This window comes from Coregonus clupeaformis, unplaced genomic scaffold (genome assembly GCF_020615455.1).
Source record: "Coregonus clupeaformis isolate EN_2021a unplaced genomic scaffold, ASM2061545v1 scaf0159, whole genome shotgun sequence".
In the NCBI taxonomy this organism is placed as follows: Eukaryota; Metazoa; Chordata; class Actinopteri; order Salmoniformes; family Salmonidae; genus Coregonus; species Coregonus clupeaformis.
Genome location: NW_025533614.1, coordinates 545,065 through 571,576, shown reverse-complemented (window position 1 = coordinate 571,576; position 26,512 = coordinate 545,065). Strand labels below are relative to the sequence as shown.

General features: G+C 40.1%; 3 protein-coding genes and 2 long non-coding RNA genes across 7 annotated transcripts; 1 reads left to right on the top strand and 4 right to left on the bottom strand.

The window, feature by feature from the left end:
• The first annotated feature begins 280 nt into the window (after positions 1-280).
• On the top strand, positions 281-7,959 carry LOC121555743 (beta,beta-carotene 15,15'-dioxygenase). Its single transcript, XM_041869576.1, has 11 exons — positions 281-471; positions 2,750-2,878; positions 2,961-3,090; positions 3,243-3,390; positions 3,489-3,636; positions 3,751-3,971; positions 4,086-4,355; positions 4,827-4,932; positions 5,340-5,434; positions 5,537-5,648; positions 7,359-7,959. Exons 1-11 carry the CDS (start codon positions 405-407, stop codon positions 7,517-7,519), a joined length of 1,587 nt encoding a protein of 528 aa, XP_041725510.1. The 5' UTR covers positions 281-404; the 3' UTR covers positions 7,520-7,959.
• A 6,035-nt stretch (positions 7,960-13,994) lies between these two features.
• On the bottom strand, positions 13,995-16,488 carry LOC121555746 (mitoguardin 1-like). 3 transcript variants are annotated; one of them, XM_041869579.1, is made up of 8 exons: positions 16,299-16,488; positions 16,013-16,071; positions 15,533-15,602; positions 15,356-15,445; positions 14,812-14,910; positions 14,601-14,684; positions 14,390-14,494; positions 13,995-14,184 (listed from the first exon to the last, which is right to left on the bottom strand). In XM_041869579.1, exons 1-8 carry the CDS (start codon positions 16,482-16,484, stop codon positions 14,050-14,052), a joined length of 828 nt encoding a protein of 275 aa, XP_041725513.1. In that variant the 5' UTR covers positions 16,485-16,488; the 3' UTR covers positions 13,995-14,049. The 3 variants fall into 3 exon arrangements, with proteins under 3 accessions (XP_041725513.1, XP_041725514.1, XP_041725515.1); XM_041869580.1 differs by lacking the exon at positions 14,812-14,910; XM_041869581.1 differs by lacking the exon at positions 16,013-16,071.
• Positions 16,486-21,976, bottom strand: LOC121572499. The gene is made up of 11 exons (XM_045213824.1): positions 20,798-21,976; positions 20,337-20,380; positions 20,020-20,097; positions 19,809-19,874; positions 19,610-19,696; positions 17,995-18,072; positions 17,792-17,878; positions 17,612-17,710; positions 16,852-16,899; positions 16,649-16,729; positions 16,486-16,512 (listed from the first exon to the last, which is right to left on the bottom strand). The coding sequence occupies exons 1-11, from the start codon at positions 21,036-21,038 to the stop codon at positions 16,486-16,488; spliced, it is 936 nt and encodes a 311-aa protein (XP_045069759.1). The 5' UTR covers positions 21,039-21,976.
• On the bottom strand, positions 18,707-19,178 carry LOC121555747. The gene is made up of 3 exons (XR_005997989.2): positions 19,135-19,178; positions 18,916-19,014; positions 18,707-18,748 (listed from the first exon to the last, which is right to left on the bottom strand). It is a non-coding gene; the product is annotated as an uncharacterized LOC121555747 (long non-coding RNA).
• A 3,317-nt stretch (positions 21,977-25,293) lies between the features above and the next one.
• On the bottom strand, positions 25,294-25,926 carry LOC123483876. Its single transcript, XR_006658339.1, has 3 exons — positions 25,865-25,926; positions 25,632-25,710; positions 25,294-25,539 (listed from the first exon to the last, which is right to left on the bottom strand). It is a non-coding gene; the product is annotated as an uncharacterized LOC123483876 (long non-coding RNA).
• Positions 25,927-26,512: the final 586 nt, after the last annotated feature.

The following is a 26,512-nucleotide window of genomic DNA, read 5'->3' as shown; positions in this document are numbered from 1 at the left end:
AGAAGGGGTAAAGGAGAAGAAGCAGAGTGTCAATTCAAAGTTGTAAGAAATGCATTAAATGAGACTGACTTCTCTGTTTCTTCGTGATGATGAAATAACCACCGTTATGTTACAGTTTGGTTATGCATAAACCAGCCAGTAGATAGTGATAGTACTAGTTTCAGTGAGGGATCACTTTTTGTGATTGCTTTGCATAAACCAGCCAATAGATGGCGCCTAGTAGCCTACGTGATCATACGTGATACAGTTATGTAATACATTTGGAATTTTACCCCGAGACTATTGACCACAAAGATATAGACGGACCCGTCATAATCTATCTTGCTATAACCTACTCTAGTTGATAAGGGACCACTGTACCACATAACAGCCTAGCTGATGCGGATCGAGGTATATAAAAAAAAATGGCTCAATCCATCATCGGCAAGAACGGGACTGAATCGCCCGAACCTGTCAAAGCAGAAGTAACAGGTAGGCGGTAGGCGTAACCGTTTATGTACAAGCTAGCCGATCTTTAAAGGTGTTATTACTATGTCAGTAAGTTATTTTCCATTTTGCTAGTGTCTTGCATAATACAAAATATTATTCCTTTCTTCTGAGCAACTTTATTTTTTAACGTTGACACGTTCTGATTAATCTCTCGTGCAGTGTTTCCAACTATTTTTCAGTGAGATCCGCTATTGGCTCCGCTAGAAGTCCCTAGATGACTTTTTGCCGTTGCCGCGACGACATCACAGCACCAATTTGTCTTGCTGCAGAAGATCTGCGGACCACGAAGTAGCGTTTCGCCCCATCTCTCGCCGCACACCCATCCCTTTGGGATTCTCTGCCTGTGTGTTCGCGGTTGCTGTGACTTCTGTTACACAGACAGCTTCTCTCACTCTAGTTTGCCTTAGAATTGATTGGGAAAATATGGAGCGAGATAGCTGCCAAAATGTTGAATGTAGGTATTGTTAGGATCGTAAGAAAAGCCATGCATGAAACATGAAATGTAAACGTTAAATTAGATCTGTAAACGTAAAAACCCAAAGTTACGACTATGAATTAACATTTACACGTTCAATTCTTACTTTACATCTCCCTTTACTCGGTTACAGATATTTTTTATGTGTCAAAACTTTTGTCAGTAATGTGGCATCTGCAAAGGACATGAACCGAACGTAACTTGTCGAAGTTAGCTAGTCAATCGAGCAACTCTAGTCCAGACGTTAGAGTTGCTTTGCAGCTTTCGGTTTCATTTCCAAAATAAAACTCAAGAGCTTGTTTTTGAACTCCATTCAATAACGACGTTATACATCGTAGATGGTGTAGGATAGGCTTGGGCCTTCAGCAAATGACTTGTGTGAGAATGATAAAGACACAGAAGAGCTTTATCTAGAATAACCGCCTGAGCTGCAAAATAGAAAGTAAATGTGATTTAGGCTAGGCCTATTCCGCTATCTAAATATGCCATGCTGTTGTGTGTTATTAAATGGCCATATAATTGCATAATTTGTTTTTATATCCGTGTGGGGCTGCTGTGGTGATTATGTAACCTAATGAATCACACTTTTTCCAGTATTTGGGAGCATGGACTGTAGGCATTTTGACTGTTGTATTAGTGAATTCCACTCTGCATGTAGGCTTTTTATAGCCATTTGTGTTGCACAACCCCATAACGCAGAGGCTATAGCCATATCAATAAAAGAAAAAAAAGAAAATATTGATTAAGTTGTAGTGTATTAAGATTATGACTTTCTTAATGGTTTTAAGTGGAACCTTTGAGGATGTTTATTTTAGTGTCAAGAGGGAATGTTTTAGTGTAACGCCACATACAACGGACAGAGAAGTCTGTGTGTTGTAGACAGGGGATTGGACAGTAGAGGGAGCCACCCCTATCTTGGGAAGATTATATATATTGGGTAAAAACGACGAAGAGGTTAGAGCGGCCATTGCAATCTGGGACGCCGTTCTCCGGGTGATCTTGACACCTGTAACTCATGCTGAAATCTTGTGATATGAATAAAACTTATGATCAAAGGTTCAGTATGAGCGGACTCCTTTGTTTATCAGCAATAATTGCCAGCATTGACCCGATACGACAAAGTCTTGGCTATAACCTGTCCTGAGCGAAATAGCCAAGGGGTCCCAAATGGTCAAGACTATCTATAGCCTATTCTTATTGCCAGATCTGTTTTCCCTATCAGTCACTGCACGTGCTTCTTCAACTATTTTGTTTAAAATATATTTAGAGGCTATATTTAGAGGCCTGTGAGCTAGGGACTCTTTTTAAGGGGAGCCCTATAATAAACACAGTTATAAAACATAAATAGAGTTCTAAAATTATTCTGCAAGACAATAAGTACCCAAAATGATAGCCTAAATTGCAATGCCTACAAGTTGAAGGCCTATTTTTTAATCAATTATTTGGTGACGTGATTATATTTAGTATAGTTTTATCTAAAAAGGATAACTTTTTTTATGTTTTACCATTTTTATTTTTATGAAAATCACTGAGGAGGATGGTCCTCCCCTTCCTCCTCTGATGAGCCTCCACTGACACACACACCCATATACAGTATATGAGGTATCATGCACCTCTATTGTAAACTTTCAACAATGATCAAATGTGCCATTCAAAAAAATATATAGGCTGAAGGTCAAACTTTATCAGGGATCAGCTCCATTTCTACATTGTTTGGTTTATGACATGACAATATGGTAAAAATGAAAACATGTATTATGTGTCCTGTATCTTCTGTGCTTGCAGGATGTGTCCCTGAGTGGTTACAAGGGACATTGCTGCGCAATGGTCCTGGTCTTTTTAAAGTGGGAGACACTGAATACAACCACTGGTTTGATGGCATGGCCTTAATTCATAGTTTCACCTTCAAAGATGGTGAGACACATGATACATTTCCACAAATGGTAAACACTTTCCTAACTGGCTGAATAGGGCTGAGAATCTTTGTGTTTTACAGGTGATGTGTACTACAGGAGTAAATTCCTGAGGAGTGACACCTTCAAGAAGAACATTCAGGCAAACAAGATTGTTGTGTCAGAATTTGGGACCATGATATGTCCTGATCCCTGCAAAAACATATTTTCAAAGTAATTCATAGATTTTTTGAACATGATTTGTAGTTTATTTGTTCTTGTTTTTACATTTCCCTTACATGGATATCCACACAAAATATATATTGACAAACATAACCAAAAACACATTATGTAATAATACATTATGTATCTTGTCCTTTTTTCAGAGCCTTCTCCTACCTTCTCGCTGCCATCCCTGACTTCACAGATAACAACCTGATAAATATCATTAGATATGGTGAGGACTACTATGCCTCATCAGAAGTCAACTACATGAATCAAATTGACCCAATGACCCTGGACGTAATTGGAAAGGTAAATTCAAATCTCTTGAAATGATCACTGTTCATGTAATCTATTATCACTGGCTTTAATATATTCTCCCTTTGCCTGTCCTGTAAACTCAACCTCAGATGAACTACAGGAATCACATTGCTCTGAACCTGGCGACAGCACACCCTCACTACGACGATGAGGGAAACACCTATAACATGGGAACTGCCCTCATGAGGTTTGGCATGCCAAAGTATGTCATCTTCAAGGTTCCAGTCAATGCATCAGGTATCGGAAAATTGTCATTTTGGGGGTTCCTGGCTACATACATGTTAGGGAAAAAACCTTCATGAATGATTACACATTTATGTGTTCACAGGACAATGTTCTTTCCCTCTCCAGATAAGGAGCATAAGAAGCCTGCCCTGCAGAAGGTGAAACAGGTCTGCAATATACCGTTTCGCTCCACCCTCTTCCCCAGCTACTTCCACAGCTTCGGCATGACAGAGAACTACATCATCTTTGTCGAGCAGCCATTCAAACTGGACATCCTCAGACTGGCCACAGCTGTCTTTAGAAGCGTAAACTGGGCCAGCTGCCTCAAATACGACAAAGGGGACATTGTAAGCTACTCTTGTCTGATCACAGCCTCATGGAAAGTTCCTTTTTATCTTCAACTCACTTTGGCAATCATGCTTCTTACATTCTCTCTGGTGATCCCCCGGGCCGTCCTTTAGACGCTGATCCACCTGGTCGACATAAAGACTGGGAAGGCTGTGTCCACCAAGTTCTACACAGATGCCCTGGTGGTTTTCCACCACATCAATGCCTACGAGGACGACGAACATGTAGTGTTTGACATGATCACCTACAAAGACAGCAATCTGTATGAAATGTTCTACTTAGCGAACCTGAGAAAGGAAACACATGAATTCATTGAGAGCAACATGGTCAACTTCTCCCCACCAATCTGCCAGAGATTCGTCTTGCCTCTCACTCTTGACAAGGTATATACAGATAGATGAGATCCCAGCTCTATCCTGTAAATGCATTCATAAGCTGGTAGTAAACTCTGTTATGCTTTACATGAAGCAGCTCCGTATGAACAGTTAAAACATTCCAAGCACCTTAAAGAGGGAGCCATTGAGCATAATAGGCATTATAAACTGGGTGGGTCGAGCCCTGAATGCTGATTGGCTGACAGCCGTGGTATATCAGACCGTATACCACACCTCCTTGGCCTTATTGCTTAATTAAAGCATGAGAGGTTGTGATGAATATATCACATCTAGAACTGATCAGGGGCTGTGATATTTTGCTTAATTAGACATTTTCATGATGAACTAGCTATGAATTCATATTATATTTTCAAGGCAATATAGCAGTTCATGAAAAGCTTCATGCGAAGCCAGTTCAAATTAAATTTTACCATTACATGTTTATACAACAAATAAAGACTGGATACATGTATGTTATAGGATACTCCAAAAGGAACCAATCTGGTGAGGCTCAAAGACACAACAGCCAAAGCAGTGATGCAGAAAGATGGCTCGCTGTATTGCCTGCCTGACACAATATTTGAAGGTGAGACTTTGTTGTCAACTGAACATTACAGTGATCGGTATGAATTATATACCACTACATCAAGAGGTCAAATGCTACATTAGTAAAAGTGGAGTCAAACAGTTGTTCGTTTTAATGAAATATTGAGGGTCATAAATAGGCCCCGTGTAGCTCAGTTGGTAGTGCATGGCGCTTGCAACTCCAGGGTTGTGCATTCGATTCCCACAGGGGGCCAGTATGAAAATGTATGCACTCAGTAACTGTAAGTCGCTCTGGATAAGAGCGTCTGCTAAATGACTAAAATGTAAATAAATTGCTGCATTTTGTTATGGAACATACCCACAAATTATTTAATTTTTTTAATACATTTTACTATAAAATAAATAATAATAATATAATTTTACTTATCTCCATTTGTACACAAACAGGTTTGGAGTTGCCAGGGATTAACTACAAATTCAATGGCAAGAAGTACCGTTATTTCTACGGCTCAAGAGTGGAGTGGACTCCACACCCAAATAAGGTAAAGTCTCTTACCAATGTATTCTCCTTAACATAGAGAAGTGAGTCCTCCTCATTTCTCACTGACGACATGCTGCTGTTTGTGTTATTAATACTTACACAGATTGGGAAGGTGGACATCGTGACCAGAAAGCACATTGAGTGGATAGAGGAGGACTGCTACCCCTCTGAGCCTGTGTTTGTTGCCTCACCAGGAGCTGTGGAGGAGGATGATGGTGAGAGGCAGTAGGCCTACTTCAGCACTACAAAAGCATTTAATCAGCACTGATATCTACACTCCCAGTCAAAAGTTTTAGAACACCTACTCATTCAATGGTTTTTCTTTATTTTTACTATTTTCTAAATTGTAGAATAGTGAAGACATCAAAACTATGAAATAACACATATGGAATCATGTAGTAACCAAAAAAGTGTTAAAACAAATCAAAATATATTTTATATTTGAGATTCTTCAAATAGCCACCCTTTGCTTTGATGACAGCTTTGCACACTGTTGGCATTCTCTCAACCAGCTTCACCTGGAATGCTTTTCCAACAGTCTTGAAGGAGTTCCCACATATGCTGAGCACTTGTTGGCTGCTTTTCCTTCACTCTGCGGTCCAACTCATCCCGAACCATCTCAATTTGGTTGAGGTCGGGGGATTGTGGAGACCAGGTCATCTGATGCAGCACTCCATCACTCTCCTTCTTGGTAAAATAGCCCTTACACAGCCTGGAGGTGTGTTGGGTCATTGTCCTGTTGAAAAACAAATGATAGTCCCACTAAGCCCAAACCAGATGGGATGGCGTATCGCTGCAGAATGTTGTGGTAGTCATGCTGGTTAAGTGTGCCTTAAATTCTAAATAAATCACAGACAGTGTCACCAGCAAAGCACCCCCACACCATAACACCTCCTCCTCCATGCTTTACGGTGGGAAATACACATGCGGAGATCATCCGTTCACCCACTCCGTGTCTCACAAAGACACAGTGGTTGGAACCAAAAATCTCCAATTTGGACTCCAGACCAAAGGACAAATTTCCACCGGTCTAATGTCCATTGCTCGTGTTTCTTGGCCCAAGCAAGTCTCTTCTTCTTATTGGTATCCTTTAGTAGTGGTTTCTTTGCAGCAATTTGACCATGAAGGCCTGATTCACACAGTCTCCTCTGAACAGTTGATGTTGAGATGTGTCTGTTACTTGAACTCTGTGAAGCATTTATTTGGGCTGCAATTTCTGAGGCTTGTAACTTTAATGAACTTATCCTCTGCAGCAGAGGTAACTCCGGGTATTCCATTCCTGTGGAGGTCCTCATGAGAGCCAGTTTCATCATTGTGCTTGATGGTTTTTGCGACTGCACTTGAAGAAACTTTCAAAGTTCTTGACATTTTCCAGATTGACTGACCTTCATGTCTTAAAGTAATGATGGACTGTCGTTTCTCTTTGCTTATTTGAGCTGTTCTTGCCATAATATGGACTTGGTCTTTTACCAAATAGGGCTATGTTCTGTATATTTACATGTACATTTACATCATATATCCCCCCTACCTTGTCACAACACAACTGATTGGCTCAAACACATTAAGAAGGAAAGAAATTCCCCAAATTAACTTTTAAGAAGGCACACCTGTTAACTGACATGCATTCCAGGTGACTACCTCATGAAGCTGGTTGAGAGAATGCCAAGAGTGTGCAAAGCTGTCATCAAGGCAAAGGATGGCTATTATATAAAATATATTTTGATTTGTTTAACACTTTTTTGGTTACTACATGATTCCATATGTGTTATTTAATAGTTTTGATGTCTTCACTATGATTCTACAATCTAGAAAATAGTAAAAATAAAGAAAAACCCTTGAATGAGTAGGTGTTCTAAAACTTTTGACCGGTAGTGTATGTCATTATCAAACAGTGAATTTATATATTTTCTGTTTTCTGTTTTCAGGAGTCATTTTGTCCTCAGTCGTCTCACTCAATCCAAAGAAATCCCCCTTCATGCTTGTCCTCAATGCCAAAACCTTTGAGGAAATTGCTCGTGCCTCAATCGACGCCAGCATTCACATGGATCTGCATGGACACTTCATTCCCATACAGAGCTCCAACTGACATAGCCAGCAGAGGGCAGGATTCTACTTTAACATTGTAGAGGGCAAAGTCTTACTCCCAGCCATGTAGAGTCGATGTCCGAGCCCCAGTGGAAATCTAATTAGCATAATTAGCATAATATCAAATACCCATCAAAATCCTTCTGTTTAAGCTAGAGATATCTGTTTTGCGTGGGCTGCGTCTCAATCCACCGCATCCGCCTTCTGCATCTGCATCTGCAGTGGAAGGTGGCAGAGCTACAAGATCATGTCTAGATGGTATACAGATTTTGTCAAATTGACATCAAAAGTTGATTATTTTAGCATTTTAGCTAACACTAACACTAACACTAACCCCTTTCCTAACCTTAACCTAATTCTCCTAACCTGATACTTTAATTATCCTAACCTGCTGTGTACATTTTAAACCTGATACGAAAAGTAAATCTGTTTTTCTATGTATGAATCTGTTATTCAATATGTTTCTATGGGCTAATAGCAGTAAGGCCAAATTCAACGTTTCATCAAATATTGTATTTATTTAAAAACATGTATACCTACAGGGGTCCTAATATTCTAAATCAAATAGCTAAATGATCCTTGGTATGACCATCTTAAAACAATTCCATATAGCTTAGTAGAAAACCAGCCCCAGGCCCTTCGATTACTAGGCTACCTCTCCAATAGTATTTACTCAAATGTATAATTTATGTTTACAGAACATCTACCCCAAAGTGTCTTTTAAATCCTATCTTTAGACAGAGAACCACGTAACCTCTATTTTTCTAATCAGGATGTATAAAATCTAGTTTTGTATGTAAAAAGGGTTTATAATAATGTATTATTAATAATAATGTATTAATTTAGTAATTCAGTCTATCCTGGTCACCCTAGTGTAAATTATTTTGTGTTTCTGTACAGGTAATTAAGGAAAACAATAGTGTGCTGCAAAGCTACACGACCCTCTAAAATCTGAATTTTACAGTTATGGCGTTGTTATTATTGCTGTGGCATTGTTATCACCATTACTTCTCTCAAAAGTGAGAACTTACAGCACTTTCTGCACATATAATTTCCTCATTCAACAACATCATTATGATGATTATTACCATGTGTCACTACAATGTACTTACATTAGGTTTGTAAAGATATTTTTGAATATACATTAGAATACTGTGTTTATGAAATATGTCATACTTGTATTTAATTCACTCATAAAAAACATGTATACTTTGATTTAGTACATTCTATAGGAAGACTGAAACAAGACATTCATACGCTAAAGTTAGAATGAAGTTTGACAATTTGCTGTGCATTAAATGCCAGTTATTGTTTGTTGTTGTTAATGTTATGTTTTGTTTTAATAGTGTGTTAGTCTGAGTTCTATTCTGAAATCATTCTGTGACTTTGCTGAAAACGGATCCTTTGATATCTGTGTAAATGTGCAATTGAACTATCTGTCTTTAAGTCTGACCATGTCATCACCTTTTAATTAATAACTTCTAAAAGCAACATATTGTTTACAACTACAGTAATACAAATTGTTATTTCTTTATGAGATATACAGTGGGGGAAAAAAGTATTTAGTCAGCCACCAATTGTGCAAGTTCTCCCACTTAAAAAGATGAGAGAGGCCTGTAATTTTCATCATAGGTACACGTCAACTATGACAGACAAATTGAGAATTTTTTTCTCCAGAAAATCACATTGTACGATTTTTCATGAATTGATTTGCAAATTATGGTGGAAAATAAGTATTTGGTCACCTACAAACAAGCAACAATTCTGGCTCTTACAGACCTGTAACTTCTTCTTTAAGAGGCTCCTCTGTCCTCCACTCGTTACCTGTATTAATGGCACCTGTTTGAACTTGTTATCAGTATAAAAGACACCTGTCCACAACCTCAAACAGTCACACTCCAAACTCCACTATGGCCAAGACCAAAGAGCTGTCAAAGGACACCAGAAACAAAATTGTAGACCTGCACCAGGCTGGGAAGACTGAATCTGCAATAGGTAAGCAGCTTGGTTTGAAGAAATCAACTGTGGGAGCAATTATTAGGAAATGGAAGACATACAAGACCACTGATAATCTCCCTCGATCTGGGGCTCCACGCAAGATCTCACCCCGTGGGGTCAAAATGATCACAAGAACGGTGAGCAAAAATCCCAGAACCACACAGGGGGACCTAGTGAATGACCTGCAGAGAGCTGGGACCAAAGTAACAAAGCCTACCATCAGTAACACACTACGCCGCCAGGGACTCAAATCCTGCAGTGCAAGACGTGTCCCCCTGCTTAAGCCAGTACATGTTCAGGCCCGTCTGAAGTTTGCTAGAGTGCATTTGGATGATCCAGAAGAGGATTGGGAGAATGTCATATGGTCAGATGAAACCAAAATAGAACTTTTTGGTAAAAACTCAACTCGTCGTGTTTGGAGGACAAAGAATGCTGAGTTGCATCCAAAGAACACCATACCTACTGTGAAGCATGGGGGTGGAAACATCATGCTTTGGGGCTGTTTTTCTGCAAAGGGACCAGGACGACTGATCCGTGTAAAGGAAAGAATGAATGGGGCCATGTATCGTGAGATTTTGAGTGAAAACCTCCTTCCATCAGCAAGGGCATTGAAGATGAAACGTGGCCTGGTCTTTCAGCATGACAATGATCCCAAACACACCGCCCAGGCAACGAAGGAGTGGCTTCGTAAGAAGCATTCCAAGGTCCTGGAGTGGCCTAGCCAGTCTCCAGATCTCAACCCCATAGAAAATCTTTGGAGGGAGTTGAAAGTCTGTGTTGCCCAGTGACAGCCCCAAAACATCACTGCTCTAGAGGAGATCTGCATGGAGGAATGGGCCAAAATACCAGCAACAGTGTGTGAAAACCTTGTGAAGACTTACAGAAAACGTTTGACCTGTGTCATTGCCAACAAAGGGTATATAACAAAGTATTGAGAAACTTTTGTTATTGACCAAATACTTATTTTCCACCATAATTTGCAAATAAATTCATTAAAAATCCTACTATGTGATTTTCTGGATTTTTTTGTCTCATTTTGTCTGTCATAGTTGACGTGTACCTATGATGAAAATTACAGGCCTCTCTCATCTTTTTAAGTGGGAGAACATGCACAATTGGTGGCTGACTGAATACTTTTTTCCCCACTGTATATAGTCCAACAACAACATGGCTTTGCCAGTAAAGTATATTTTTGCTTGCTAACAAAAAAAAACTTGAGGGAAAAAACATTCAAACCTTGTTGTTGCTTAATCCACAACTCTTGATGTTTGTAGAGGAACCAATGTTTCCTTGCAAGGAAAAAAATTACAAAAATGTACAAAGAATATTACTGAAAAACCAGAATTTTTTTAAGATCATTTGTTCAGTTGATATGATTGATATGCTTGTTAGTGGAACTCCCCCTTCCCCCATGTGAAATATGGTTTGACTTGGGGACTTCACATGCACTAATAAGAGACAGACACTAGTTATCCCTCAGCGCCAGGCATGCACAATGAACACGAAATTGGCATAGGCTAGCACAAAGTACCAATGGCTTACAAATAGAAGATATTAGGTGACCTGGTGCAATCTCTAGAATGGGATTAGACTAATCATGATATACAAGTATAAGATATTGGGTAACTCAGTGCAAAGAAATGCCATCATGATTTCTTACCCTCGACTTTACCTCAGAGCATTTTCACAATACAGAGATACCATTATTTAGACATTTTTCCTCGAGCAGCAGGGATTTGAACTGTGTATATCATAATTTACTCATATTTACAGTGGGGAAAAAAAGTATTTAGTCAGCCACCAATTGTGCAAGTTCTCCCACTTAAAAAGATGAGAGAGGCCTGTCATTTTCATCATAGGTACACGTCAACTATGACAGACAAATTGAGGAAAAAAATTCCAGAAAATCACATTGTAGGATTTTTAATGAATTTATTTGCAAGTTATGGTGGAAAATAAGTATTTGGTCACCTACAAACAAGCAAGATTTCTGGCTCTCACAGACCTGTAACTTCTTCTTTAAGAGGATCCCCTGTCCTCCACTCGTTACCTGTATGAATGGCACCTGTTTGAACTTGTTATCAGTATAAAAGACACCTGTCCACAACCTCAAACAGTCACACTCCAAACTCCACTATGGCCAAGACCAAAGAGCTGTCAAAGGACACCAGAAACAAAATTGTAGACCTGCACCAGGCTGGGAAGACTGAATCTGCAATAGGTAAGCAGCTTGGTTTGAAGAAATCAACTGTGGGAGCAATTATTAGGAAATGGAAGACATACAAGACCACTGATAATCTCCCTCGATCTGGGGCTCCATGCAAGATCTCACCCCGTGGGGTCAAAATGATCACAAGAACGGTGAGCAAAAATCCCAGAACCACAAGGGGGGACCTAGTGAATGACCTGTAGAGAGCTGGGACCAAAGTAACAAAGCCTACCATCAGTAACACACTACGCCGCCAGGGACTCAAATCATGCAGTGCCAGATGTGTCCCCCTGCTTAAGCCAGTACATGTCCAGGCCCGTCTGAAGTTTGCTAGAGTGCATTTGGATGGTCCAGAAGAGGATTGGGAGAATGTCATATGGTCCGATGACTTTTTGGTAAAAACTCAACTCGTCGTGTTTGGAGGACAAAGAATGCTGAGTTGCATCCAAAGAACACCATACCTACTGTGAAGCATGGGGGTGGAAACATCATGCTTTGGGGCTGTTTTTCTGCAAAGGGACCAGGACGACTGATCCGTGTAAAGGAAAGAATGAATGGGGCCATGTATCGTGAGATTTTGAGTGAAAACCTCCTTCCATCAGCAAGGGCATTGAAGATGAAACGTGGCAGGGTCTTTCAGCATGACAATAATCCCAAACACACCGCCCGGGCAACGAAGGAGTGGCTTCGTAAGAAGCATTTCAAGGTCCTGGAGTGGCCTAGCCAGTCTCCAGATCTCAACCCCATAGAAAATCTTTGGAGGGAGTTGAAAGTCCGTGTTGCCCAGCAACAGCCCCAAAACATCACTGCTCTAGAGGAGATCTGCATGGAGGAATGGGCCAAAAATACCAGCAACAGTGAGTGAAAACTTTGTGAAGACTTACAGAAAACGTTTGACCTGTGTCATTGCCAACAAAGGGTATATAACAAAGTATTGAGAAACTTTTGTTATTGACCAAATACTTATTTTCCACCATAATTTGCAAATAAATTCATAAAAAATCCTACAATGTGATTTTCTGGATTTTTTTTTCTCATTTTGTCTGTCATAGTTGACGTGTACCTATAATGAAAATTACAGGCCTCTCTCATCTTTTTAAGTGGGAGAACTTGCACAATTGGTGCCTGACTAAATACTTTTTTTCCCCACTGTATCTGTGAAAATTATTTGACTTTTCAGATGATCACTATAACATTTAAATGTTTTATATTGATATTAGGGGTGTAACGATTCGTTTTAACAACGATTCGATTTGTATCACGATTCGTGGTTGTCGATACGATTCAAGGACGATATTGGTTCATTTAGAACGATACGATCCGAAACGATTCAGTGACTTGAAATCGATTCAGTAACCTTTTAGCCAAAAATTCAACCAGTGTGACTGAAATAAATACCTGGATACTGGACAGTGCAAGTGAAGTTTCCTAGATTCCTGTTTCTTGTAAGGACCGCAATGGTGGCTTGATAATTTCTCGCTCGTCGGCTTCTCCTCTGTCATCCGCCATGCTATGCTTTGTTGTCTTGGCGCCTTTGCGCTGCTGGCGCGATGATGTCACGGATAGGCAGACTGAATCGAGTAATTTTTAAAGCCTTTATCATTAAAAGTGCTAAGAAAAAACATCCATATAAAGTCTGACGTGCTTAAATCCAATGGGTTATTTCCTAGTATCGATACAATCGATTTATTACATTTTAAAACGATGTTAGATCGATATATGTTGTCCAAAAGGCCAACTCGCCGAGCACAGATCGATGTAGTTGGATCATAGGAATATAAATCGATACATCGATGTAGTAGATGGATCGTTACACCCCTAGTAAAAACACTCCAGTGCGCAAAACAGGGGCACTGGAAAATACAAGGCACACAGGGAATATTCCCAGCGATACAAAATACATGGAGCTCCACCGAGCTTCTCTCTCCTCCACAATAAACAATCACACACAAAGACAAGGGGGCAGAGGGAACACTTATACAGGTACTAATGAGGGGATATGAACCAGGTGTGTGTAATAAACAAGACCAAACAAATGGAATGATGAGATGAGGAGCGGCAGTGGCTAGAAGGCCGGTGACGACAAACGCCGAAGCCTGCCCGAACAAGGAGAGGGGCAGCCTCGGAGGAAGTCGTGACAGATACTGTATATTTTTGAAAGAATAATATATTTCCCTTGACAGAGTAATGCTGAATGTAAAAAATGGCTCAACTTACCCCACTCTCCCCTACACATGATGTAACATTTGTTTACGATTGACAGATAATGTTTAAATGCAAAACACTTTATTTTGTGATGGGGCCCTCAGCTCAGTTTGGGAACCTTAATCCAGGCTGGACAGCAGGAACTCAACCTGTATTTCTAGATTCCTCATCACCTCCCCTGAGAGCCTCTCTGGGCTTTCATAGATTGACTCATTGAGGTTGAAGATGGATTCTAGCCATGCCTTCATCTGGCCCTGTTGACAACAGACACATCATCAACTATTATTGAGAGAGAGAGAGAGAGAGAGAGAGAGAGAGAGAGAGAGAGAGAGAGAGAGAGAGAGAGAGAGAGAGAGAGAGAGAGAGAGAAAAAGAGAGAGAGAGAGAGAGAGAGAGAGAGAGAGAGAGAGAGAGGAGAGAGAGAGAGAGAGAGAGAGAGAGAGAGAGAGACAAATGTACCTTAACGAGGAGGTAGAAGTTCTCAGCAGCCTCTGTCCAGGCTCCTCCAGGAGGGTCAATCCTCATTATGACTTGCAGGAGCAGATAAAGGAAGCTACCAGGCTCCTGGAGAAGGAACAGGGGACATGAGTGAGTGTCTACAGATCTGATATGACAACAGTGTGTATAGCATAGATAAACAACAGGATGTTCCATTCTTAGGGCCACTTACAGATATAGGAAGAGATGTCTTTCCTTCTAGAAGGCTTAGTAGAACGAATTCATAAAAAACATCTGCGAAGTTGATGCGGTCGATCTGAAGTCAAACAAATAGGATAATTACATAATCTTCATTGACAAGCACTTTAGAAAGTCTCATTGAGTAGATGTTAGATGAGAAGACGGTGCCTGCTGCTAACGCTCAAGCTTGCATGTAGACCTACTCCTACGAGAGCCATCTCCTGCTCTAGTCGCTCCCTGTTTGCTGGCTCATTAATGAAGTTCACCAGTAGGTCGTAGGCCTGCTGAAACTGCCTCACATCCTCAAAACAAAACAATCATAAAATTCCTTAAAACTTAGATCATAAACTCAAAGATTCAGGTCTGTAATTCAAAGGGCCTCCGATTGTTTGGCTAGTATGACATTGAAACTTTTCAACTAAACCCTATGAATCACTGTTGCCTAAAGGTAACCCACTGTGCAAGAACTGGTTGAATCAATGTTGTATCAATAAAAAATGTCAATGTGATGATGTTGAATCAAAGTGGGAAACTGATTGGATTTGAAAGAAGTCATCAACGTAAGGGAATTTCGCTCTTTTAACCTAAATCCAATTACGTTAATTTTTGGGGGATTTCACATTGAATTCACATTAGTTGACAACTCAACCAAATGTAAATCAAAACGAGACGTTGAAATGACATCTGTGCCCAGTGGGAACTATATATCTGGTCTGATGAACGTTGCACAATTATGTAATTGGTTACCTGCTGGTTGAGCTCGGATAGTCCACTCAACACCATCCTCCCAGCGTGGGTGAGGTAATTGAGGGAGGTACTGTCTGAGGATGTCAGAGCCTGTGAGAACAAGACAGTACATTTACAAATAGTCCAGAAATGTTCATGAAGTGAAATACAAAAGGTGCTAAATTCACATTTTCTCACCTCCATAGCACGTCTGATACCGGCCAGCCTCAGAGAGAAGTTGGTTGTCCCTTGGTTTTCAAAGTAACGCCTGTAAATAGAAATGTTCAATAACAAATGTTCAACCTAAGAAGCTAAAACATCAGTGCCATGAAATTAAGAAATCATTTTATGTTAGCCTATATTATAACTGCAGGATTCAGAAAGACCATACCAATGTAGGATCTTAATTTGATCACTCTTTTGTTGCTGAGAATTTTCCTGCACGGCAGGAAATGCAAACTTGTAGCGTATTTGGAATTTTCAAGTTTGTAATTTCCACTTTGAAATTTTAGACTCGATTTGCCCTAACGAAAAATGTATCCTGTTGCTGCAGGATTATTTTCCTGCTGTAGCAAACTGTCTCAAATTAAGATCCTACATCTGTATAACTACAATATTGGGCAGATTATTTCAAAGCAAAGGTTTTTACTATAGATGAACACATGAAAGCGAACCCACCGCAACTGGGGCACATCTGCAGCATTATTTTGCTCCTCCACAAACTCCTCCTCAAACTCCTAAAACAGACATCACATTAACTTAAACTCTACTAAACTGCATTTCACCTGCAACATCAACTGAAGCAGACAAAACATTCAGTGACATCATAACAATACTTTCATCTTGACCTAACAACTTGACCCTTGACAGACAACACAAACCTATCGATACCAAAACAATGACACACACCTGTACACACAAGTACAAATGAAATAAGAATGATTGACTGTAGAAAGAGTTTTACCTGAGGAGTGCTGTCAGGGGTCTGGTCCTGGTCCTGGGTGGAGTGGTAAGGTGGAGGGGGACTGGGAGGGGAATCGGAAGGGAAAGGGGGAGGCGGAGAATTCTGGGGGAACTGGTGAGAGGAGCCAGAGGACGGCTCATGAGGGGTGGTGATGATGTCAGAGGTGGAGAACTGATATGCCATCATCTCATCCCCCTCTCCTGGTACCCCTCCACTGTGGTGGAGATATCCACCTGCTGTTTAACACACAACATGTGACACTGTCAGCCCAACACTGAAAACCACCATATTGAAAACCCCTCAACCAAACACTGAAATAAATCATAACACAGAGAAACAACGGGGTGTACCTGGGCATCCTCATAATAGGTGAACTCAGACCTCCTCTTGACGAGGCAGGACATGAGTCCATGGATCCTTCTACCAAGGAACTAAAAATGAGGCAAGAGATTAGAACGTGTAATTTCATTTTCTGTCAACATGTATTTATTCAAATAGGTAAATGGACATTTGCCACTTTACATTTTTTCTGTGAAAAATTGCCTGACTGTACCTTAATACCAGTCACCTTGTTGTTGGTGAGGACCACCTGGACGAGACCCTTTAAAAGAGACAGAGAAACATTACATTTCATCCAGGAAATATAAGTAGACCTATAGCATGTGCGTCATTTGACACAAATCAGGTGCATTTGAGACGAAAGACCAGTTGAGAATCTCTCACCCATGGGTCCAGGATTTTTTCCTGGATGACTCTGCTCCACCACAGCTGCTTCTCCACTCCCCTCACAATGCACAGGTGATGCATGTCCTCTTCATTTTGCTATAAAGAAAAAACTCCTTCAGTCTCCAGACCTCTCTCTATATGTTAGCTGTAGATGTCTATAACATTTGGCAGGCGATTTCAGTTCTGAGTATAATCCCTGGCAGTGATATAGAGCCCACATGATGTTCGTATCGACAAGTTTCCCCTAGGTTTCAATTAGGGACAGACATACAAAAGAAAACCCAGAGACAATTGGGAGTTCAAATACACAGGTGTGTTCATAAATGTTAAGAATATGTCTGAAGTACCTGCACTCGTCTATAATGGATCTTCCAGTAATGGAAATGAAACGAACCCCAGTTCCCAACCAGCTGCAACTTCTCATAGGGAAAACCAGAGTCTTCCCCTATTTGGCTGAAAAACAAAGACATCCCCTAATTATAGAGATTGCTCTGTGATTAATAAGACACACAATTGTGGAGATAGAGGACATGGTAATGTGTACTATTACTAATCAGCTATGCCTGTCTAATAATGTGATAGACTACCTGTGAATGGCTATCTGAAGGTGCTGACAGTTGGTCAAGCACTAGCCTCCCAGCTTCAGTGAGGTGAATGGTAGGCTCCTCAATAACCAATTTGGAAGTCTGTGAAAAAAAAGGGAACAGGGTAAAGTAAATTCTCCCTATAAGATCAGATGAGCTTTGGTTAATAATGTGTTTGGTTACCTGTGTGTTTAACACTGCAAGCTCTGTTACCAGCATTCTCCCAGCACGAGTGAGGTAGTAGACTGGTTTGGCCTTGGAGAAGACAGGCTATGAAGACAAGGGAATATGTTTTTTCATTATGTGGTTTTATAGAAAACTAGTGACTTGATGTTAATCTTTAATATCCTCTAGAGACCAGAGAGTATCAGAATGGATAGACTCACAAAGATAGGAACACACAAGGGTCCAGACCAAGGGATTAAAGCCAGACAGGACCGGTGCCCAACCTCCTCATCCACATACTAAGGAACAAGACAGGATTAAATTAAGAGTCAGTTTGAATGATAGACATGTAGCCTATAGGACTGACAGACTGGAATAGGGAGGATCGCAAGAGGAGGCCACTGCATGATAGATTCTAAGACAATTGGCAGTTGAAATACACATGTCTGTGTTCAAAGGTTAAGGAAACATCTGAGGTACCTGCCTATGAATGGTTACCTGTTCATTTTGAGAGGACAGTTCCTCCCATACCATCCTCCTAGCAGGAGTGAAACTGATGATAATGGGCTGCTCCATTGTGAAAATCTGAGAAAATGAGGGAACAGCTTTAAAGATATCAAAGTATTCTACTAGTGGATACTGAAGGTAATTATCCCTATTAGATCAGATGAGTAATGGTTAATAATCTGAATGGTTACCTGTGTGTTTAACATTGCCATCTCTCTCACCAGCATCCTCCCAGCGTGGGTAAGATAATAAATTGGCTGCAGTTTGACAGGCTATAAAAAAAGGGAATATGTTTACAGAAATGTATTTCCAGAAGTTTCTTTTAGAAAAAGTTATGTTTATGTTTAAGCCCCCCTAAAGACCAGAGAGTATCAGAATGGATGGACTTACAGCGTTTGAAACCCACAGAGGTCCAGACCAAGGGATTAAAGCCAGACAGGGCTGCTGCCGAACCTCCTCATCCACGTACTAAGGAACAAGACAGGATCAATTTAAGAGTCCGTTTGAATGATAGACTGGTACTGTATAGGAGTAAAATATTGGCATAGGGAAGATTGCAAGAGGAGGCCACTGCAATGATAATAGTTGAAATACACAGGTCTGAGATATAAATGTTAAGAACATGTCTGAAGTACCTGCAGATGAATGGCTACCTCTTCAAGCTGAGAGGACAGTTCATCCAATACCATCATGCCAGCACGAGAGATGAAAATGTGCTGCTCAATCTTGCAAATCTGTAAGAAAATGAGGGAACAGTTTTAAGGGCATCAAAGTATCCCACTACCATAGTAGATACTGAAGGTAATCCTGCCAATTAGATAAAATGAGCTTTGTCCAATAATCTGCATGGTTACCTGTGTGTTTAACACTGCCAGCTCTCTCACCAGCATCCGTCCAGCATGGGTAAGGTAATAAGTTGGCTGCAGTGTTACAGACTATTACAAAAATAGGGAATATGTTTACAGAAATGTATTTTCATATTGTTCTACAGAAAGCATCATGTTTATGTTTAAGTTACATAAACCAGTCTAAAGACCAAAGAGTATCAGAATGGATGGACTTACAGAGCTGGGAACCCACAGAGGACCAGACCAAGGGATTAAAGCCAGACAGGTCCGCTGCCCAACCTCCTCATCCACATACTAAGGAACAAGACAGGATCAAATTAAAAGTCAGTTTGAATGATAGACAGGTAGCCTATAGGTCTGACAGACTGCTATAGGGGAGGATCACAAGAGGAGGCTACTGCATGATAGATTCTGAGACACTACACAGGTCTGTGTTGAAAGGTTAAGGAAACATCTGAGGTAACTGCATATGAATGGCTACCTGTTCATTTTGAGAGGACAGTTCATTCCATACCATCCTCCTAGCAGGAGTGAAACAGGTGAAAATGGGCTGCTCCACTGTGAATATCTGTGAGAAAATGAGGGAACGAACATCAAAGTATTTCACTACCGTAGTGGATACTGAAGGTAATCCTGCCTATTAGATCAGATGAGCTTTGTCCAATAATCTGCATGGTTACCTGCGTGTTTAACACTGCCAGCTCTCTCACCAGCATCCTCCCAGCATGGGTAAGGTAATATGTTGGCTGCAGTTATAAAAAATAGGGAATATGTTTACAGAAATGTATTTCCATATTGTTCTTCAGAAAACGTCATGTTTATGTTTAAAGTACATAAACCAGTTTTAAGACCAGAGAGAAGACCAAAGAGTATCAGAATGGATGGACTTACAGAGCTGGGAACCCACAGAGGTCCAGACCAAGGGATTAAAGCCAGACAGGGCCGGTGCCCAACCTCCTCAACCACATACTAAGGAAGAAAATCAGGATCAATTTATGAGTCAGTAAAATGACAGTTTGAATGACAGATTGTTATTGAACATATCCTGCTAATGAAGCAGTATTGTTATAGCCTGGGTGCCAGTCTGTTTCAGCTCTCTGTCCACTCCTTATGGGATTGTGATGCCAATATCATATTGCCACGATGGAATTGGCAAGAGAGCAGAAAGACTGGCACCCAAGCTATTGATAGGCCTGCAGCATTCTTACCTGAACAAGGACTGGGTCCTCCTGGTCCAGGGTGGGCTCATTATCTTTATGAAAAACAATAAAGGATTGTTTTCTCTAAGTTTAAGAAATACTAGCTACAAGACACCAGACATCTGTCCATGTAGTTAGGCTGATCATATATTTACTTGTGTTTTATATTGTATGACATCAAATGTATTTATGTGTCTGCATAATGTACCAACATGTTCAATTAAACCTAAAGCAACGGTTTGGTTTCAAAGGAGCAAGTTTGTTTGTTGTTGTTAATCTAGGGCTACACTGTAAAAAATTTAATCACCATGATTGCTACCTAAATGACACCCTATTCCCTATTTAGTGCACTACTTTTGACCAGCGCCTTTTAACCATAGAACTATGGGTCCTGGTCAAAATAAGAAATAGGGTATTGGGTGGCATTTGGGACTATTACTATTTAGACATTGTCAAATATGTAAACTTACCCTCCTCAACCGTGACAACACGGTCCACGCTCTCCACGGTGGCCAGTGCATCCTCACCGATACCGTAATATTTACTATAAAAGTAGACTGCCGAACCGGTCGCAAACAACAGGCCAGCTGCACTCATAAGCGGCCTCTCGCGGAGGAATCTCAGCGGGGTCGCTGTCAACAAACGACTGAACATAGACCTACTCATTATCGCTCTACATACTGCAGTGATTTTGACTGAGTTCAAAACCATCTGACAATTCTTTCTTAGAATTACAGGGTTTTATAGGGACCATTAATACGTCAAAGTCTTCCATAAGTCATGGTTGGCTATGTCACAATGGGATAAACATGTTTATCAAACTGATTAAAAAACACTCAACAGTGACATCAATTAAATTGAATTTTGAGCATGATTTGGGAGTTTATACAATTGTAAACTATGAAACCATTGTTTAGAGAACAGTAGGAGTATAACCATTTAGAAAATACTGTATCTATGGCTCTGAGTAGGAGTAGAAGGGACAGCGTCACAATGCGCTCGCCATGGTTCTGAAAAAGAACGTTGCTGCGTTCATCAGCTCTGTGATGTTCTAGGCGGAGACACTCACTGAACCACTCACTTTCACGTTCAAGGTGTCAAAGCGTTCAACCAACATGCATTGGACTAAAACATCATTCAAATAGTTACTAAAAAGCCTACAGATATGTTTTACATTATTATTTTAAATCTCCTGCATAAATCAGCTGAGATAGCCTACTCTTCTCATCTCTTCGCCCTCCTGCCCTGGTGGTTATATCTGAGCGTTTTGATAACTGATTGATAATTTGGATTATTCATATCCAAAGTGAAATGCTGATTGTGTCATATTTATAATGTAGGCCTAGTAGCCCACGTTTCATGACATAACCCTAATCCTAAAATAGACTAAAATTGAAACCCTGGGCGAGCACACAAGCTCTGGCTGTACAGCCGGCAACAATAATAAATCCAAAGAGGGTGGCTGTTGAGGAAAACCAGTACACCAACACAAATCTTCATTAGGAGATAAAAGTAATCAGAGGCTAAAAGAAAATGGCAGACAATAGAAATCGAATGCGTATGTTACGGCTGGTTAGTGTTTTAATTACGAAGGACTCCCACAAATCTATTGTCTCTCTAAAAAACTGTAGGCTGCATATTGGTGGTCAAAGTGGTCGAAACGATGTAGTGATCCTCGCTAATACAGTGAGCCACATTACAATTCTGACCAAGTGGGTTAAATCTGTTGGAGCGATGCGTAGGGTGTGTGCCTTTCACGCATGTAACCTGGGTTCGCTTCCCCGCCCCTTGTTTGCTACAATATTTTAGGAAAGGGACATCTTCATGACCAACAATCTTACTCTAAAAACGTTTGTGAAAAAAGTTTGGTCAGTCTGTGAAAGTTAGAAAAGGTTGGTTAGTCTGTGAAAGTTAGAAACTTCCAGCAGGAATTGACAGTCATCAGTCAAGGTGGTTGGATTATATAGCTACAGTGGTGCTATGGTTCCAAAAGTGCTGGTGATAAAATTAACATTACTGGCATACACATTTCAAAACAAAAGCCTATGATCAGGTATGGAGTTTTGGAAATGTTGTTAAACCCAACAGTCTATACTCTATAGCACAAAGTGTGATGTCCCCAATGATAAAATTGCATGTTACTCTAATTGTGAGATGTGTTACAGTTTACAATAGGCTACTTGGGTCTACTATACCTTCATCCTTTATTAAAGCATTCGGTTGCTAGCATTATCTCCACAAGCAAGGGTATCCTGGGGAAAGACAAATCTTCTCCTCCCAGTAGACTAACTGAATCAAAGCCAGTAGCCTTTAACATTACTGCTAGATAGCCATGTAAACACGAACCTCAGTGGCAGAGCTAAAGCTCATCTGAGATCTTGCATAGGCTGCTGTTTACCATAATCAGGATATTTTTCTACAAACCTTGGCGATACTTTCTTTGTTCTCGATTCGGAAGAAACTTGTCTCTTATGAACATCTGTGTGCAGTTGCAGGTGGAACTCCAAAAAACAGAGAATATTCAGAAAAATATTAAATCCACTTTTTGTATTGAGCGATAAATACCGCTTTCATATGTGTAGATCTTTCTTTTGGTCGCACTGTGGGAAGTGCTGTCATTAAGGCTACTTCTACAAGCGGCCGCAGCCGCTTCGCATAGAAACGACTAGTTACTGCAACGGTGTTGGGAAATGTGAGATGTGCACAGCTAAAATGCCGAGGACTGTGCAAAAGGTGGATTTAATATATTTTTTGTCGAATTTTCTCTAGTTTTTGGAGTATGCTACCTGTAACTGCACACATACGTTTATAAGAGACACATTTCTTCCTAGGTTAAGGGTCTATAATTGTAAAATAAATGTGTTTGATTGAATAACTAGCCTAATCTAACTATCGTGGTCATACATCTGGACTCTTCATCATCATCATCAACACTTTGAATTACTAAGGTATATTCCTATAGCAACTGGTTGCTAGGGGAAACGAGACACTAGCATTATCCTCTTGTTGTGAGACTGAGAGGGAGGATTGGAGAAGTGCACGAGGAGGGGTGGGAAGCAGAGAAGACGGAGCATGGTTGAAATTCCACCAAATGGATAAGAAGAGGCAGACAAAGTTTGACACATTTATGTTTTCAGTGGTTGACCGACACGAATGAACGAGTAAACCTTGTTTTAGCCTAGTGAAGTATCACAAATTAATACCTCAGTATTAATTATCCACTGCACGGAATCTCCATGAGGGCACAAGTCTGCATGACGATTTTCGCGTAAAGAGAGGCAGCGCGGGAGAGCTGACTTGTCGCCTGGCAGGTATGTTCTGCTATTTTGAATAAAGCTAGCCATACAGCTAATATAAGTTTTAGGCTATTATTAATTTCGTATAGCTAACTAAATAAATGAAGCTATATAACAGCAATGCTGTTGTGGGCTTACACATGTAATAATTACAACCAGGAGCCTATAATGGAGGAAGTCAGCTTTTCAGTCAGTCCTATCATTTATATTGAAAATAGGTTATTATAACACAAGGTAAACACACATTTACAATAATTGTTAGGTCTATGTTATTAGCCAAAAATTGACTGATACAAGTACAGAAACATTCATAGCCAGAGGCAACCTAGGCTACACTGCAATTAACACTATACTTATTATACACGCTATGTTCTACAGTGCTGATTCTAAGAACAGGGTTAATTCCCATAAAGTATTAGGATCTCTGTCTCTATCACATACATGCATGGCCAAGGAAGATAGGTTGCATAAACAGATACAAATATAGAGCGATAAGGCGCAAGGGGGACAGGGGAAGAGAATAAACAGTGAGAGGGAAAGAATTGGTGAGTACGCTCTGTCCTGCAAATGCCAGAGCACATCAGCGCCAGAGCTACATCTAGTTTGATGTAAGGAAGTAGCCTACTCGATTGCCTATCCAGGGGCCTTGTATGTGATCAGACCTGTTGAAGGTGGGGTTCGTGTGTGAATGTGAGTATGAAAGTGTGAGTATGTATAGCTGTAAGTATGAGAACGTATCAGTGTAAACTAGGGGTGTAACGATTCGTTTTAACAACGATTCGATTTGTATCACGATTCGTGGTTGTCGATACGATTCAAGGACGATATTGGTTCATTTAGAACGATACGATCCGAAACGATTCAGTGACTTGAAATCGATTCAGTAACCTTTTAGCCAAAAATTCAACCAGTGTGACTGAAATAAATACCTGGATACTGGACAGTGCAGGTGAAGTTTCCTAGATTCCTGTTTCTTGTAATGGAATCAGGTATCAATTAATTATGAATATAAATAAACAAGTGAACAACAATGAATGGCAAATGCATTCACATTTTATTTGAATAAAGTGCAAACAACACTTTAGGTTGAATTAACAGGAAGTTAAAATTGTCATACATTTTCAATAAAAGTACAGTAAGTGCAACCAACATTTCAACAGTAGGTTTACCTGCTACTTCTGCTTTTGTTTTTCAACATAAAAATATTACAATATTAATATCAAAAATAAAGTGCAACCAACATCTCTTCAGGTTGAATAAAGAGTAGGTTTACCTGCTACTTCTGCTTTTGTTTTTCAACATTACAATACAAATACAGTATTAATATCAAAAATAAAGTGCAACCAACATCTCTTCAGGTTGAATTAACAGCAGGTTTACCTGCTACTTCTGCTTTTGTTTTTCAACATTACAATACAAATACAGTATTAATATCAAAAATAAAGTGCAACCAACATTTCTTCAGGTTGAATGAGCAGTGGATGAACCTGCTACTACTCTCATTTTAATAAACAAACAATATTCAACAAAAGATCAAGTGTAACCTACTAGGCTACTCTTCAATGACTACAGATTTTTTTTCTAAAATATCAACTGATCAACATGATCTGGCCGCAGAACACTTCTCTGTGCGTTCACTATGTCGCCAGCAGTACTAAAAACTTGTTCTGCTGGCACACTGGTGCCTGGAATGCACAGGTACCGTTTAGCAAGGGTGGAAAGTACAGGTAGCTCTTTCTCCTGAGATCTCCACCACTTCATGGCATTTTCAGTCAAAGGCAACGCATCCTTTGCTCGGTACTTTAACACCTCTGCTCTGGCTGTCTCGCTTGTGGATTTTCTTTCTCTTTGGGTGAAGGAATCGCCAAACAGCGCATCTAAGGCTTTCTTCTTACAAGGAGGTGACTCATTTGGAGCTACAATATAAGAAATATATTTCAAAATATAGTCATGTTTTTCATTAATACAAAACAACAACAATCTTTTATTGGTATCACATGAAACACACCTGTGGTCTCTTCATTGAATCCTGACAGCTTTGTGCTTGAGCTTCCCTCGTCTTCCTCCTGATTTCCCATTGCTTGCATCTATTGATGTAAGAATGTGTGAACTGTTCAAATTTCTGCTCTGTAATACTGCACACATAAATTTAGAGGAAGATAAAGAACAGATGAGATTTGAGAGAGGACAAATGAAAGGGGAGAAGAGAAAAGAGCAGAGGAAAGAGGAGAGAAGAGTTACCTGGTGGGACACTTCTGCCTCAAAAACCAGTTTTGTGTAGACCTGTTCTCTGTCCTCTTTTTTCCAGGTAGGGCAGTTCTTTAAATCGCGGGTCCAACGCTGATGCTGTTTAAAGAACAAGAATATTGCATTCATTGCATTATTAAATTAAGTTGACCTGAAATTGCAAGTGATGACCACCTCCTCATACACAAAATAATAAGAAGATTAAACTTTAGTATGTTTAAAAGAAATGTGGCACAGTGATGATGTAAAGCCACCATGAACTAAGAATTGTATTGCAGATATCTTGTTTACTTTTCCATATGAAAAAACAACTCAAATTCAAACTTGAAAACGCAAAGGTGTGGCATTTTACAAATTAATACAGTCTAATAACCTAAAATATTAACCAAGTTGATTTTAATTAAGACTCCAAATTAATTACCTATGTTGAGAGCATCTTGGGTGCCTCTGTAGCGTGTGGAGAGGTCACTGGCCATCACCCTCTTAATCTCTGCAACCAGGGTTGAGTCGTCTTCGCATGGCTGTAGGTGTTTCAGCAGTTTTGCTTGAAGAGGAGCAATTACAGAGAGAGTTGGCTGGTCTTCTTCACACATCACAGTGGTTGCCATTTTGACAGGACCCATCAACTGAACAATGTCATCC

Bases quoted from the DNA above. Each gene is read 5' to 3' on its own strand.
- LOC121555743 (XM_041869576.1), top strand. From the start codon at position 405: ATGGCTCAATCCATCATCGGCAAGAACGGGACTGAATCGCCCGAACCT. The intron at 3,091-3,242 runs GTAATTCATAGA...TCCTTTTTTCAG, and splicing joins TGCAAAAACATATTTTCAAA to AGCCTTCTCCTACCTTCTCG. The intron at 5,649-7,358 runs GTGAGAGGCAGT...TTCTGTTTTCAG, and splicing joins AGCTGTGGAGGAGGATGATG to GAGTCATTTTGTCCTCAGTC.
- LOC121555746 (XM_041869579.1), bottom strand. From the start codon at position 16,484: ATGATGGCATATCAGTTCTCCACCTCTGACATCATCACCACCCCTCAT. The intron at 16,072-16,298 runs GTAAAACTCTTT...TGTCTGTTTTAG, and splicing joins CCCCTGACAGCACTCCTCAG to GAGTTTGAGGAGGAGTTTGT. The intron at 14,495-14,600 runs GTAAGTGGCCCT...TTCCTTCTCCAG, and splicing joins AGACATCTCTTCCTATATCT to GAGCCTGGTAGCTTCCTTTA.
- LOC121572499 (XM_045213824.1), bottom strand. From the start codon at position 21,038: ATGGTTTTGAACTCAGTCAAAATCACTGCAGTATGTAGAGCGATAATG. The intron at 20,381-20,797 runs GTAAGTTTACAT...TTTTTCATAAAG, and splicing joins TGTTGTCACGGTTGAGGAGG to ATAATGAGCCCACCCTGGAC. The intron at 16,730-16,851 runs GTACAGTCAGGC...CCTCATTTTTAG, and splicing joins ACAAGGTGACTGGTATTAAG to TTCCTTGGTAGAAGGATCCA.